Genomic DNA, 17,026 nt, shown 5'->3' with positions numbered 1-17,026 from the left:
CGTGCCAGCCCACACTTGGGTCGGGGGATTTATGTCCCATGGAACCATTGTTTAAGGGTGTAGCTTCGCCCCCTCATCTGGGGAGGTCAGGTGAGACCACATGACTCTGATGTTCAGACCCCGTGGCTCCAGGCGGGTTATCACACTTTCCCACTGATTTCACCTCACTCTCCCACCTGAAACGGTATCCCAAAATGGGGAAAGAGCAATGCAACCTCTGATTCTGGGTAAGGGCCCTGATTCTTTCTTTGAATACACTAAGGTACAAACTCTCTTGTCGCTATTTTCTTCTCAAAGTTTTATTTATTTTTCTGCTCAAACAGCTTTGCCTGACACTTTCAGAAAATATTTGAATGTAATATGCAATTTAAAAGATTAGCAGATTAACATTTTTATTTGTGATTAATTGTTTTTTTCAGCCCTACTAAAATGTTATTTCATTTTTTGAAAAAGCAAGGCAACTTCAGCTAAAGGCCATGAACTTTATCAAATCCTGCAAAGTCAGCTCTCGTCTTTCCATTTGACCCATTATCAAAATGCTCTGGTCTTGTTCCAGTAAATACAGGGTCGAGACTCTTGTTGACCTAATGTCAGGATGTCAGTTTACTTACCAAAGAACATGCAAACTCAACAAACCCTTCTGGTATTTAGCCAAATGAATGTGCAAAATTCCAACAGGAAACGTAGTTTAGGGATCCATCCAGAGCCAAGTTCTCTGAATTGAAAATTCCTTTCAATTATTTTGCCATTCATTTCCACAAAATAGAATTCATCCTTGGGAATGGCACGTGGAGATTTTGGATGTGTCTTGTTTTGTTTTTGTCTCTTGCTTTCTATCATGGTTTCCGTTAAGTCTGCAGAGGTGTACACTCGGGTTCCAGTATCTGATCGGGAGGCAAATCTGGCTGTAGATTATGCAGTGAATGCTTACAACAGAAAGTCTGACAACCCTTATCTTTTCAAACAGAGGTATCTTAACAGCGCCAAATATAAGGTAAGCAATAATTATCCGTGTAGCAAATGATTGTTTATGTAATTAGCAATTACCCGTGAAACTAATATTTAGCCGGCAACAACAGTTATTTAATCTACTTTTGAACCACATTAATTTGACGGAGTAACTGGTAACCACAGAGAGTAAATAGTCTGCAAAATTTAGATTATGGAGAACAGAGCATTGTCTTTTTTCTGTTATTTACATAATGTGTCCAGATTATGTATTTGGGTATATTAAATTAGCAAACACTTTAAACCTGAATGAAATGCCTGGTGAGTGTCAATTTTTGATTCAATTTACTGGATCAGGTTAACTGTACAGTAATGTTACTGGAACAGCAACCTGTTTTTAACACTGAGACCCATTATTTCTGTTATAATAAACTGTACCGGTCGTGAAAATCGTTCGCACAGTGCTGCTTCTAGTGACCCGCATGTCGTGGCGTACTTCAGCTCCTGAAAGTGCTGAACGTACTTGATCATAACCCCACTGGAGTCACAATAGGTGGAAACACTATGGTGAGTTTCTGGAGGAGATTGGAAGTTTCTGCTGTCTAAATAAAGGGAAGGTATAATATTGCTGTGTACAGATATGGGAGCAGGAGTTGCAGTGTCACTTGTGTTGCAAAATGAGAAGGACATGCAAAGGAGGAGGCAGAAAGTGGAACCGCTACAAGAGGGAAGAGAAGGAAAGCTGTCCTTCGAAGTTGTTCAGAATAGGTATTGCCAGAACCTATGTTGACATGAGCCAAATGCATTGCCTCAGGAGGTTTTGCTTCAGTAAAGAGGTAGAGACAGGGTCACAGCACCTCCATCACAATGAGCTGAGGCTTTAGCCAGTTGAAGCCAGCCCTCCCAGTGACTTGGCAGATCACTGCCACTCTTTCTACTCAATGGGTCCCTTTCAGGAGGGAGCAGATGACACCAGTAGCATGTCACAATTTGCTGTGCATCAGAGAGGCACTGTACACAAGTAATGGTAACTTCATCCTCTTCTCCCTGAGGAGTTAAGATCAAAGTGAAAGGGCAAGTGGATTCACCAGGAAAGTGAGCTTCCCAATGATGCAAGGCACTGTCGACTACATGCACATGACTCTGGATCTCCAATGCAGAGTGAGACTGGCATCTCAAGGACCACCACCACTCTGTCAGTGTGCGGTTGATGTGCAGCCACACCAAGAAGGTCATCTCTATGTATGCCCGCTCTCCTGGCAACAACCATGATGCATTTATCCTGCATCAGTCAACAATACCCAATGTCTTTGGGCTTCCAAAATAGACATCAAGATGGCTGCTCGCCAACAAGGTATACCCCCATGGTTCATGACCCACCTTCTGTCCTCTGTCTGCCATACGACCATGTGAGGTCAGAGGATCTTCAGTTAAATCCATGGAGTCACCCACGACACAGAGGAGCAAACCATCAGTCTCCTAAAGTTCTCTCTGTTTGAATCACTTGAGGATCTCTGCAGCACATGCATAAGAGAGCCTCCATGTTTGTAGTAGTGTGTTGCATCTTCCACAACCTAGCCATTTTGAGTCCAGCCATTATGGCCTGGGATCCAAAGGCAGGAGGAAGAAGAGCTGGAAGTGGAAGAAGAATGGACACTCCAGCCACCATGTGTAATTAGATGGAGTGAGAGGGAAGAAAAAGTAAGGTTTAATTTTAGATTAAATGAACTTCTTCAGCCACAACATGGACTTCCCATTCGCTTAGGCCAGATTACATCGATTTCCTAGGCCCAGCCATCTTCAGCTGACCTTCCTTCCATCATAAGGGCAGAAGTGAGGATGTTCGCTGATGGTTGCATAATGTTCAACTCGTCAGATATTTCAGCAGTCCATGTCCAAATGCATCATGATCGTGACAATATCCAGGCATGAGCTGATGTGGCAAGTAACATTCACTCCTCACAAGTGTCAAATCTAACCATCACCCCTTGACATTCAGTAGCATTCCCATCGCTGAATCCCCCACCACCAATATCCTGATGATTACCATTGACCAGAAACTGAACTGACCCAGCCATATAATTATCATGGCTACAAAAGCAGGTCAGAATCCTGTGGCAAGTAACTCGGCTCCTGATTCCCCAAAGCCTGTCCACCATTTACAAGGTGTATGCTGGAAAGGGCTCATGGTGGTACAGTGGTCAGCACTGCTGCCTCACGGCGCCGGTTCAATCCCAGCTCTGGGTCACTGTCCGTGTGGAGTTTGCACATTCTCCCTGTTTTTGCCGCCGCAGCCCAAAGATGTGCAGGCTAGGTGGATTGGCCGTGCTAAATTGCCCCTTAATTGGAAAAAATGAATTGGGTGCTCTAAATTTCTTTTTTTTTAAAACAATTAAAAAAGAGGAGTGTGCTGGAATCCTGTCCACCTACCTGAATGAGTCCAACTCATACAATACTCAAGAAGTTTGACACCATCCAGGGCAAAACAGCCTGCTTGATTGGCACTCCTTCCACAAACATTCAGTCCCTCCACCACCAACAAACAGTGCCATTAATGTGTACATTCTACAAGATGCACTACAGAAACTTACCAAGACTCCTTAGGCAGCACCTTCCACGACCGCTGCCATCTGGGACAAGGGCAGCAGATACATGTACATGGGAACATTAGCACATGGATGATCCCCTCCAAGTCACTCACTATCCTGACACTATGTCACTATCATTGTGTGTCTGTCTGCTGATTCCTTTGCTTGAGCTATTACTCCTCTCCAGTATTACTCCAGTGCCTGCAACATAGCTGATAGGAGGCTGCTGACTTTCATGTGAAGAGGCTGCAGACAGCCTTAGAGAATGCCCTCAAGCAGCTCATAATCACAGAATCGTAGAACAATACAGTGCAGAAGAGGCCCTTCGGCCCATTGAGTCTCCACCGATGGATGAAAAACAGCTGACCTACCTACCTAATCCCACTTGCCAGCACTTGACCCATAACCTTGAATGTTATGACGTGTCAAGTACTCATCCAGGTACTTTTTAAAGGATGTGAGGAAACGCATCCTCTACCACCCTCCCAAGCAGTGCATCCCAGACCGTCACCACTCTGGGTAAAAAATCCTTTCCTCAAATCCTCCCTAAACCTCATGTCCCTCACAACTAAGGGGAACAGTTGTTCCCTGTCCACCCTGTCCATGCCACTCATAATCTTGTACACCTTTATTAGATTGTCTCTCCTCCAGTGAAACCAACCCAAGCCTATCCAACCTCTCCTCATAACGTAAATGTTCCACCCCAGGCAATATCCTGGTGAATCGCCTCTGCATCCCCTCCTGTACAATCACATCCTTCCTATAATGTGGTGACCAGAATTGCACATAATACTCCAGCTGTGGCCCCACCAAAGTTCTATACAACTCCAACATGACCTCCCTGCTTTTGTAATCTATGTCTCGATTGATAAAGGCAAGTGTCCCATCTGCCATTTTCACCACTTAATTAACCTACTCTTCCGCCTTCAGAGATCTATGGCCAAAAACGCCAAGGTCCCTTTGTTCCTCGGAACTTCCCAGTGTCAGGCCATTCATTGAATACTTCCTTGTCAAATTACTCCTTCCAAAGTGTATCACCTCACTCTTCTCAGGATTACATTCCACCTGCCATTTTTCTGCCCATTTGACCAGCTCATCTATATCTCCCTGTAACCCAAGACACTCAACCTCATTGTTAACCACCCGGCCAATCTTTGTGTCATCCGCAAACTTACTGATCCCAGACACTAAAGCAGCCATCTGATATCACCCGATATCTCCTGCAGCTAAGCCAATTTAGAATCCACCTTATCAAGTTACCTTGTGTACCATGTGCATTTGTCTTTTTAAGTCTTGTCAAAGGCTTTGCTGAAATCCATGTAAAGTACATTAACTGCACTACCTTCATCTACACACCTGGTCACATGCTCAAAGAATTTGATCAAATTTGTTAGACATGACCTCCCTCTGACAAAGCCATGCTGACTATTCCTGATCAAACCTTGCCTCTCCAAGTGGAGTTGATTCTCTCCTTCAGAATTTCCTTGGCTTATCTCTACAACCTTTCTTAAACAGTGGGACCACAGTAGTTGTTCTCCAGTCATCTGACACCTCCCCCATGGCCAGAGAGGAATTAAAGATTTTGGGTCAGAGCCCCTGCAATGGGCCTTGAAGGTCACGCTTTGATATAAAGCACCTCAGCAGTCTGGGTTAGCTAGCTGAATGTGAACAGAAAGGGCATTGGTACACTGGTAAAGGTGGGAACATGAATGCGGCAATCCTGAGGAAGGACAGCAGGTTTGTGCTCCGCAGCACCACTGTTATTCATATGGGGCAGCACATTCTTGTACTCAACATGGATTGCTATACTGCTATGAGAGTCTGCCTGCACCGTTGAGCATTGTGATCCACCCCCCAATGTTAGCACTCTGAGCCTGAGTGTCAGCAGCCATGGGTCTCATGACTTTCTTCTAAGCTACAACTGCAACACTGATATATCAACAGGATTCCCCCTGTGCTGCAATGGATGTTCAGTCAGCAAACTCAACATCAAATGCTCCATTGTGGTTTGGATTGGCAGTGCTGTTAGGGAGTTGCACCACTTTCATAGTGGAAAGGATGGGCTCCAAGCTCCGTGCAATGCCCTGTGCCACGTGGAGCTGGACCTCTCCATGCTCCTAACCAATGACTGGAGGCTATCTGGCAGATCTGCCATTACACCAAGGATCTTAATTTGCATCTCAATTTGTGCTTTCCTCTCGTCTACCTCAATGGCGTCCTCATCCGAATCCCCTATAGCAGGATTAATCTGTGACCTTGGCCTCCGTGGAGTTCACACATGAACTGTCCTATCCCAATGTCCTGGCTGCAACCCACTCGTGCCCAGTAACCACATGCTGTTCTCAACTCTAAACCAACTCTAAGGAATGTATTGTCTGCGCTGATGGCTACAAGTGGAAGGTCAACTAACGGTGCTTCTTCCTCAGATATGTAATCTTCCTTCTGCCTGACCCTGCAGTTCCTGAGCAGCCAGTAGTTTTTAATTATCTGAAAGTGGAATAACAGAATGGGAGGATAGGGGCGAGGAAAGTGGGGGTGGGGAGGAAGGCTTACCATTGGCATATTCCATTTCATGAAACCTTTCAGGATGAGGGTAAACATTGAATGGAGAAGGTGCATAATTCTGCAACACAGCATCATCCTGGACGGCTTTAGCAGCATTGTGTACCCATTACCTTACACATCAGAGCTCAAAGGCACTGAGGGGATGGGTGTGTGGTGGTCCATTGCTGGCCCTTTGGGTCTCCCTCATTTTGTCGGAAACCTTCTCTTGTAAGACAGAGGGCAGAATAAGAGTGATTATATGTCAATGTTGTTGGATGATATGCCTGCCATTGCTGAATGGGTAACTATTTGCGGAATTGTGTAGAGGTGTGTGAGGGTGTCACGATTGAATGGTGAATGTGGATGAGGTTCAGGACAAAACTGTTAAGGGTGAGCCCTGAATGTCAGGGAGTGTTGCTGGCTGAATGATGGGTAGTGTGGTGCATTGAGCACTGTGAGTGTTGGGGATGTGCTGAGCCCAAGATGTAATGTGCAGATGCATTCACTCACCTTAACCATCTGAGTACGGTAATTAAATGATTTCTATCACTACTGGCAGCTTCTAAGAGCCACACCCTAGGCATCGAACACCTTGCAACATGACACTATTCCCTTCAGAGGTTTAATCTCAAGTAAATCCTACTCTTCCGTGGAAACATGACCTCTTTTCTAGCCTCCCCCACACGGTGGCATCACTGAAGGAGGGAGCTCTGATGTGTCATTTGTTTTCTCACTCAGTGCCAAAATGCAATGATCCAGCTGCCTGCAGTGTATTAGTGCAGGGACTATACCTTAAAAAAGGGGAGGCTGCCTGGATCACACGCTTTCTTCACAATGTTACTCAACTCTAATACGCAGAGGACTCCAGGAGTGTAACAGAGCTTGTGGCTGCATGGGAGCCAATTATGACTATACTGCAATCAGGGAAATTAGGTATGTGAATGGTTTTTATGTGCCGCATATCTAATTTCCAGCAGGTGTGGGCATGTTGCGAATATATCGGGGCCCACGCCTAAAAATCGTGTTATAAAAATATACACATTAAGTCGGTGAATCAGTTGAACCTAAACTAATGACTTCTTCCACTTTCCATCAATCAGCAATGGTGATATTATAAGGTATTGCTGGTATCTCATTTGAAATGAATTGAATTCCTGAAATTAAAAAATGAAGGAAATTAAAAAATTTTTAAAAATGTTTTACCTTTCTGGGCCAATTTCTACACCACATTTCCAGGCTATTTTTTAAAAAAGTTGAAGTGGAAGAAATACGCTGCTCATTATGGGTGGTGCCGTCAAAAATGTGTTCAAAGGCAAGTTTTTTATGATGTTGCAACACATAGAGATCAAAACAATTCTCTGCTCAAGTTACCACTAAACAGATATGTTTTGAAATCTACTGATGAAGCTAACTGATGTTGGACTGCATGGATAATGTTTTCTGCCATTTTCTAAGCCACCGTTAGAGCTGTAGGTACATTAATGGTTACGTTACTGAAATACTAACCCAGACACCTGGACTAATGGGCTGAATTTTACAGGGTGTCGTAATCCCTACTGCCCCTGGTTGAAGAGTGATGAGTGGGGGATCTCGCTAGGGTGATGGTTGAGGGGGTGGGTTCAAGGGACCAAGGGAGAGTGTGATGTGCGGGGGTGGAGGTGAGGGCAGGGGGGGTGAGTGAGGGCAGGGGGTTCTTTGCTTCTACCTCCACTCTTTCCCAACACTGGCCCGTGCAGCTGAATCTGCCAGGTTTCCTGCATGGTGTGAACCTCCCCTTGCTGAAGGTAAAGTACTAGCCGCAACTAAATGAGGCTGTTTTCAACAGCCCAAGGGAGGACCCTGGAACTGACTGGCATTCTGGAGCTCCCACATGGTGCCACTACGACACATCACGCACCCTGCCATCCTCAATGGGTTTTGAGTAGCTACTTAATTATAATATTCAATCATTTATTTCTCTTTTTTATATATTTTATTAAACCTATCGCCAGGTAATACTTCAAACCTTAAGAATAGGACAGACCATAACCATTTCCAGGTACTCATCAACATTCTTTCCCTGAGTAGGGTAAGAACCAATTCCTATAGGATGAAAAAGTTAGAAAAAGCAAAAGAAAAGGAATTCCTCCTTCCCCTTCTCTCCTAACATCCCACTCACCAAACTCCCAAGTGTACACTTAGTTCCAAACTCCATTCATTTGCAAGATTGCACTAAAGACTGCACTGGAGATCTCTAAATTTATAGTCATTTGTTGGAGTCTTGCTATAAAATGAAAATGGCAGGGGCTGGGAAATAAGGCTGCCACTATCTCCCGATCCCTCTCCACTGGGCGATGTTGCAGAATGAGGAAGAAAACAATAGAAGAGGAAGCAAAATCGAAATCAAACCGAAATACAATGTCAATCAAAAGTTTGTGGAAATGTTTCAATCTGATGGAAACAATGTTTTTGCTGAGTATTTATAGCATTTTCAGGGATTCCTCACTAGCAGCCTTACAGCTGAACAGGGGCACATTAAGAGAACGCTTGCGTGATGTCATCGGAGGTGACATCATCGGCCGTTTGCACTGGTGACGGGCAGTGTGACATCACAGCCTGTAGTGTTAACATCTCCGGAATAAAGCTCTTAGTTTTTGTTGATCCCCACGGTCTCCTAAAGTCAATCTTGCAAACACCGCACAAAAGAACTGACGACCAGGAAGCATGTATAAAAGTCCCAACATTCCTGAGCATTTTGGGGAGGGGGGGGGAGGAAACATTTCATCTCCTTCGGAGTCTGGGAAAAGCCAGGCACAAAAACATACAAAGAAATAGTGGAAATTGTGCAGGGCCACTATTCACCAAAACCTTCAGTCATTGCAGAAAGTTTTGGGTTTTATAAGCGAAACAAAGAAAAAGGGGAATTGATTGCATGGTTTGTAGCTACACTGAAAAGATTGGCTGAACACTACAAATCTCGGGATGAATTGAAATGAAATGAAATGAAAATCGCTTATTGCCATAAGTAGACTTCAAATGAAATTACTGTGAAAAGTCCCTAGTCGCCACATTCCGGCGCCTGTTCGGGGAGGCTGGTATGGGAATTGAACCATACTGCTGGCCTGCCTTGGTCTGCTTTCAAAGCCAGCGATTTAGCCCTGTGCTAAACCAGCCCCAAGATGCTAAAACATGATACCATCTGAGATAGACTAGTCCATAGGGTGAGGAACAAGGCAATTCAAAAGCAGTTGTTACCTGAAAGTAACCTGACTTTAAAGAAAGCCTTGGAGTTGAGTTCAAATACTAGAATTCACAAGATGTTGGCTGAAACCCGAATGCAAACACAGACTCACACTTGCCATAGGTGTGCAAAAACTGGATACTCAGCAGCAGACTGTTGTACAAAGACATCATGTGCAGAAATTGTGGGGGAAAAGACCACATTGAACGTGCATGCTGGAAACAGAAAAAGGTTCAGATAAAAGTTGCAAAAGAAAGCTGAATGAAACAAATGGCAAACAGAATAAAGGAAAAAGTGTCCATGTTGTACAAAAAGGACTTGAGGAGAGACCAAAGATGAGTTGCCATTTAATGTACGAGCTACAAATTGGTACTGGGTCACTCCACTACTGGATGGACAGCCGGTAAAGATGGAGGTGGACACTTGGGCAGCAGTTTCGCTCATGCCAGGCACTGTTTATAAAGAACAGCTCTGACATATCTCCCTGAAACCCTTAAAGATAGTGTTAAAAACTTACACAGGAGTAGTGGTTCTGTAAAGGGACCATATTGATGCAACAGTACAATTGAATGGACAGATTGCAGATTTGTCCTTGCACATTGTCAAAGAAAATTATTCAGCACTAATGGGAAGAACTTGGTTGGAAAAGATCAGGTTAACTTGGGCTGAAGTAAACTTCATGACAGATTCTTGATAATGAATCAGGGGCTGGATTCTCCGCCCCACCATGCCACTTTTCAGCCTCGACCCGCCGGTGGGATTCTCCGTTATGCCGGCCGGTCAATGGGGTTCCCATTGTGGGGCAGCCCCACGCCGTCGGGAAACTCCCGGGCGCTGGCAAAACGGAGAATCCCGCCGTCGGTGAAGTCCGCCCCAGGTCTTACCAAAATCTTGAAGAAACACGGTGATCTGGGAAGTATGAAGGATATCTCAGAAAAGTTGAAGATCAAAGAAGAGAGTTAGGCAAAATGCTTAAAGGCAAGGCCGGTGCCTTATGAAATCAGACCTAAAGGAGAGGTGACTGGTCAAGATGGGAATCCTAGAACCTGTTGACATGAGTGAATGAGCTCCAAACATTGTGGCAGTTATGAAAAAAGACGGATCCATACGGATTTGTGTTGATTTCAAAGTAACCAATAATCCTGTACTCCATGCAGAACATACCCTCTACCCCGATTGATGACCTGTTCAGGTTTAGCTGGAGGCCACCACTTTAGTAAGACCAACCTTTGTCAAGCATACCTACAAATGACAATGGCTCAGGATTCACAACAGATTGTGACAGACAAAGGGTTATTTCAATACAAAAGATTACCATTTGACATCACTTCAGCTCTGGCATTGTTCCAAAGGGCTATGGACCAGATTTTAAGTAGGTTAAACAGAGTCCAGTGTGTTATGGGTGAGGTGTTTTCAGAACCCCAAAATGTATCATGGAGTTCAACCAACCTCCCCCTTTAATGTATTTGTTGCTTTTCCGAGCACATGGCTTGTTCTCCAGGTGTGGGATTACAATTATGGACATGTGGGTTTTTAAACACAAAACAATGTTTATTCCATGAACTCAACTTAACCTCTTAAATAAACATTGGCTCTCTTAACACCCCTTACTTCAAAGATAACCCTGAAAATATTACAACACTAAATAATCCTTCAGTTATTCCTTTCAATATCCATGAGACTTAACACCTTTAAACAGAAACACATCAGGTTAAAGGCTTTACTTTCATGAGTTTAAATCACCCAACTGATCCAGAGATAGTCTTTCATGGCAGAGATTACAGCAGATCCAGCTCACTGCAAACACAGACACACACCCAAGCTCTTTTTCAAACTGAAACTACCAAATGGCTGATCTAAAACCAAGCTCCACCCACACTCTGACATCACTGCATTTCTTAAAGGTACATTGCTTAAACATCCATTTCTTAAAGGTACATTGCTTAACATCCATTTCTTAAAGGTACCCTCACATGACACCTCCCCCCAAGAAAAAAAACCCCATCAACTTCAAGATGGTTTCATTTTTCACTTTTGCACCATCCACTAAGAAATGCACACAGTAAATATACATTTTCATTTAAAGAAAACAACACACTCAAACAGGTTTAATAATATCGTCAATCTTTCTTCATTCTTCTTCCTCCAACCGAAAACCTTCTCGATTGATCACATTCGTGACAAAGCATCGGCTATCACATTTTCCTGTCCGGCCACATGTACTATTTTTAAATGAAATGGCTGTAACAATAAACTCCAGCGAAACAGAAACAGCCTTGCATTGTTATTCCGGAATCGCTCCAAAAAGGTCAAAGGATTAAGATCAGTATATATAATGGTGTCAGATGGATTGCTGGTCACATAAATGTGAAAATGTTGCAAAGCCAGCACCAAACTCAAAGTCTCCTTCTCAATCGTCGAATACTTTTTCTTGTGAGAATTCAATTTCTTTGAATAACTTTGAAGTAAAATTCGATCCTTGATCTGATTGAATTTCTGTGGGTAGTCCATATCTAGTAAAGAATTTAAGTAACTCATCCACAATCCTTTTAGCTGTAATATTACATACTGGAATGGCCTCTGGAAACCTAGTAGACACATCCATTATAGTCAAAAGATATTGATTCCCACTTTTTGTTTTAGGAAGCGGTCCTACACAATCGATTAGGACCCTTGTAAAAGGTTCCTCAAATGCTGGAATGGGTATTAAGGGCACTGGTTTTATCACTGTTTGAGGTTTCCCTATCACTTGACATGTGTGACATGATTGACAAAATTTAACTACATCCAGGCCAATAAAAATGTTTCTGGATTTTAGCTTGAGTTTTCCTTATTCCCAAATGACCTCCCACTGGTACCTCATGTGCAACTCGCAACATCTCCTTTCTATACCCTACCGGCAATACTACTTGATGAACTTCTGCCAACTTTTCATCCGCCTGCATATGTACAGGTCTACATTTTCTCATCAAGACATCACTCGGCCCAGGACCGCAAGAAACTCCAGAGAGTCGTGAACACCGCCCAGTCCATCACACGAACCTGCCTCCGATCCATTGACTCCATCTACACCTCCCGCTGCCTGGGGAAAGCGGGCAGTATAATCAAAGATCCCTCCCACCCGGCTTACTCACTCTTCCAACTTCTTCCATCGGGCAGGAGATACAGAAGTCTGAGAACACGCACGAACGACTCAAAAACAGCTTCTTCCCCACTGTTACCAGACTCCTAAATGACCCTCTTATGGACTGATTTCATGAACACTGCACCCTGTATGCTTCATCCGATGCCAGTGCTTTTGTAGTTACATTGTATATGTTGTGTTGCCCTATTATGTATTTTCTTTTATTCCCTTTTCTTCTCATGTACTTAATGATCTGTTGAGCTGCTCGCAGAAAAATACTTTTCACTGTACCTCGGTACACGTGACAATAAACAAATCCAATCCAATCTAATCCAATCCAATTTATATGGTAATAACACTCTGGTATACTCTCAGATTCCTCTTCCGTATATGCTTTCTGATATATCCGTTTTATTTCTACATCTTTCTGTTGTAACTCCGCCAATTTTCCTGAACTAAAAATATCCGCCTCATCCTCCACCTGTTCTTGTTCTTTTTCAACCATCTGATCAAAAATCGTTTCTGATAATTGCACTTCAACTTCATCTTCACTCTTTAATTTCTCCTCTTGTCTTAACCTGTGACTTTGCGACCTTGTTCCTACACAATCCGGAAAAATCCCAGGATATTCGTCCTTCAACACTTCAGTTGTCTGATTTTCCACTGGCTTATCAACCACAGTAGGCATCACTCCCATCTGTGATCCAGCTATATCATTACCCAAGATAAACTGTATTCCTGGACAAGATAGTTTCTCTATTACTCCTACTACCACTTCACCACTCTTCACTGGACTTTCCAACCTTACCTTATATAATGGAATGCTACTCCTCTCACCCTGAATTCCACATATCACCACCTTTTCTGGCAACATTCTTCCCAAACTACATAATTCCTCATCTCTTACCATTAACGATTGACTAGCTCCCATATCTCTTAAAATTGTGACTTCTTTACCTGCTCCTCCTTTTACATATGAGTAAACTTTACCCACACAAGTAAATTCTTTAAAGACATCTGGCACCTTCTTAACAATTATTTCTTGAACAGGCTGTACAATCGTTTGCACCTCCTTCACTTCCCTTGGGCTTTCCTTTACCACTCTAACAAATCCCACTGTCTTATCCTGTTTTACCACATAAGCCTTCCCAGTGCTTTTCTTCAACCACTAACACTGTGACTTTACATGGCCTAGTTTATTACAGTGAAAACATTTGAAACTTTTCATTTCTTTTCCACCCTCCTGGATTTCTTTTTTAATCTGAGGTACACTCTCTTTATTGTCTCCCATCAGATCACCTTTACCTTTACCACTTGAGTATTTCTCATGTCCCCAGTTTCTATCCCTCACCGGCTGAAACTGATGTTGGAAACTAATCTTTGATTTATGAACTAATTCATAATCATCTGCCATTTCTGCTGCTAATCTCGCAGTTTTAACCCTCTGTTCTTCCACATGAGTTCTCACTACATCAGGAATTGAATTTTTAAACTCCTCCAAAAGTATAATTTCTCTGAGAGCTTCATACGTTTGGTCTATTTTCAAAGCCCTTATCCACCTATCAAAATTACTCTGTTTGAGCCTTTCAAACTCCATGAATGTTTAACCAAATTCTTTCCTTAAATTTCTAAACCTTTGTTTGTAAGCTTCAGGCACTAGCTCATATGCACTTAAGATGGATTTCTTCACCTCCTCATACGTTCCAGATACCTCCTCTGGTAGTGATGCAAACACTTCACTAGCTCTACCTACCAGCTTTGTTTGCACCAGTAACACCCACATGTCCTGTGGCCATTTCATTTGTTTAGCTACCTTCTCAAATGAAATGAAAAAGCTTCTCGTCAAACCTTGGCAATGCTTGGACATATTTAAATAGATTCCACCAAGCCTTCGACTATGACGCTCTTTCTCACTATCCTCATCACTATCAACCAACTGTACGCTTCCCTTTACGCCTGCCAATTTTAACTGATTGTCATGTTTCATGGCCATTTTCTGAAGTTCAAACTCCCTCACTTTATCTTTTTCCCTGATCTCTATCTCCCTTTCCTTTTCTTTTTGTTCTGCTAGGGCTATTCTTTCTTTTCTCCTTTCTTCTCTCTCCTTTTCTTTTTCCCCTCTCTCTCTTTCTTTTTCCGCTCTCTCTCTTTCGTATTCAAGCCACTTTAATTCTTTCTCATGTTCCATGTGTTTAATTTGCAACTGAAATTTTGCCATTTCCCATGAGTCAAACTGTATCTCAGGCAACTTTAAATGCTTAACCACCGTCATAATTATCTCAACTTTTTGCATTTTTGTCAGGTAATGTTAACTGCAATGTCTTTGCCAGACCCAACAGTCTGTTATTACTCTCTGAAAGCAAGGTATCACGTGTTATCGTGTCCACCCCCAAAAACTTCTGAGCCTCTGAAAGAGCCATTGTCCACAATACACTCCCCACTTAAACTAAAATACCACACCAGAAAAGTAATAATCCTTCACTGTCTTTAAGTTCACAATAGCCATTCCAATAGATAGTCTTTTATCCCCCTCGAGCCCCCAATTGTTATGGGCGAGGCGTTTTCAGAACCCCAAAATGTATCATGGAGTTCAACCAACCTCCCCCTTTAATGTATTTGTTGCTTTTCCGAGCACACGGCTTGTTCTCCAGGTGTGGGGTTACAATTATGGACACGTGGGTTTTTAAACACAAAACAATGTTTATTCCATGAACTCAACTTAACCTCTTAAATAAACATTGGATCTCTAAACATCCCTTACTTCAAAGATAACCCCGAAAATATTACACTAAATAATCCTTCAGTTATTCCTTTCAACATCCATGAGACTGAACACCTTTAAACAGAAACACATCAGGTTAAAGGCTTTACTATTATGAGTTTCAATCACCCAAATGATCCAGAGATAGTCTTTCATGGCAGAGATCACAGCAGATCCAGCTCACTGCAAACACAAACATATACCCAAGCTCTTTTTCAAACTGAAACTACCAAATGGCTGATCTAAAACCACGCTCCACCCACACTCTGACATCACTGCATTTCTTAAAGGTACATTGCTTAAACATCCATTTCTTAAAGGTACCCTCACAGCATTTCTTAAAGGTTCATTGCTTAAACATCCATTTCTTAAAGGTATCCTCACAGCATTTCTTAAAGGTACATTGCTTAAACATCCATTTCTTAAAGGTACCCTCACATGACAAGTGTTACCTGGGTGACATCCTGGGGACTGGGAAGAATGACTGGGACCATCTCCTCAACCTAGATGCCACACTTCAGAGATTAGAAAAATATGGATTAATCTGAAAAGACAAATGCAATTTTTTCCAATAATCAATTGAATATCTGAGACATGTAGGAGTTGGATGCCCCGTTAAGCCCTGAGGATGTGCTGAAGGGTATTGAGTTGATACAAACAGGTAAGGCCTCTGGCCCATATGGGTTTCCTGACAAATTTTATAAGACGTTTGCAGGCCATTTGGTGCCATTGATAGTAGATGTGTTCAATGATTCTTTGGCTCGGGGATTCATTGCCCGATACACTTTTATAGGCCTCCATCTCCCTCATGGTGAAAAAGGATAAGGACCCCACGGAACGTGGATCATATTGGCTCATCTCTCTTTTGAACGTGGACCAAACTACTGGCCAAGCTGCTAGCGCTGCGATTGTAGGCCTGTGTCTGAGAAGTAATTGCAGAAGACCAGACAGGCTTTGTTAAGGGGTGGCAGTTGTCAGCTAATGCACAGCGTGTGCTGAATGTTGTCCTCTCCTCTCCAGCCCCCGAACTGGGGTTGATTATATCTATGGATGCTGTGAAAGCATTTAACAGGGTGGAGTGGGAGTACGTTTTTGAGGTGCTTGGGAGATTTGGATTTGGGCAGAGATTTTATCCGTTCGGTGACTAGTCCCCACCACCCAACTCTCTGATCCGACCGAACCCCAATCACCTGACTCTCACCCCTGACCCCAACTTGACCCTGCGCGCGGCGTGGAATGCAAGGAGGAGCTGTTTCCCTTTTAGTTCTGTTTTCTTCGTTTGGTTCTGTAACGGGTAATCTGCAGGGAGAGATCCAGAGTGCATTCCGGGATGCAGGGAGAAAACCAGGGAGCACCCTGGGAAGGTAGGTGATATAGAATCTTACTCCCAGGTCCCAGCGGCCTTCATTTTCGGAGCGGGAGAGAAAGAGAGAGCTGGGGAGCAGCTTGGGAACAGGTAAGTGATATTCTGCTATTCTGAGTGATCCGACTGGGGGGGAAAAACTGAAAAGTGACGTCACGGGAAAGCTGTGACCTGATTGACTGGTAGGGAATCTGCACTAAATTTAAAAATTAAACATTGTTAAATTAATTAAACATAATTAATTAATTACTTAATCATAATTTAGAGGGGTATCTAAGCTAGAGACCAGAGAGAGTACTGTATTTAGCATTTGCATTTATAGTAGAAATCTAGTACTCAGAAACATATAGCTAACAGTAACCTTTTTAAAAATGTATTTTTAAATTTAATTTATTAATGAGTTAACGCAATGTCAATTAGAGGGGTGCAGTGCTCTGACTGTGAGATGTGGCCGGTCCGGGAGGCTTCCAGAGTTCCG

General features: G+C 43.1%; 1 protein-coding gene across 1 annotated transcript in view; it reads left to right on the top strand.

The window, feature by feature from the left end:
- The first annotated feature begins 656 nt into the window (after positions 1–656).
- The window catches only part of LOC140387678 (kininogen-1-like), a 46,725-nt gene continuing 30,355 nt past the window's right edge, over positions 657–17,026 (top strand). The window contains exon 1 of the mRNA XM_072470872.1: positions 657–994. Within this exon, the coding sequence (XP_072326973.1) occupies positions 782–994 (213 nt within the window). The 5' untranslated portion in view covers positions 657–781. The remainder of the gene's footprint in view (positions 995–17,026) is intronic.

Source organism: Scyliorhinus torazame, chromosome 13 (genome assembly GCF_047496885.1).
Source record: "Scyliorhinus torazame isolate Kashiwa2021f chromosome 13, sScyTor2.1, whole genome shotgun sequence".
In the NCBI taxonomy this organism is placed as follows: Eukaryota; Metazoa; Chordata; class Chondrichthyes; order Carcharhiniformes; family Scyliorhinidae; genus Scyliorhinus; species Scyliorhinus torazame.
The sequence above is the reverse complement of the archived record's forward strand: the minus strand, read 5'-3'. Positions and strand labels throughout refer to the sequence as shown.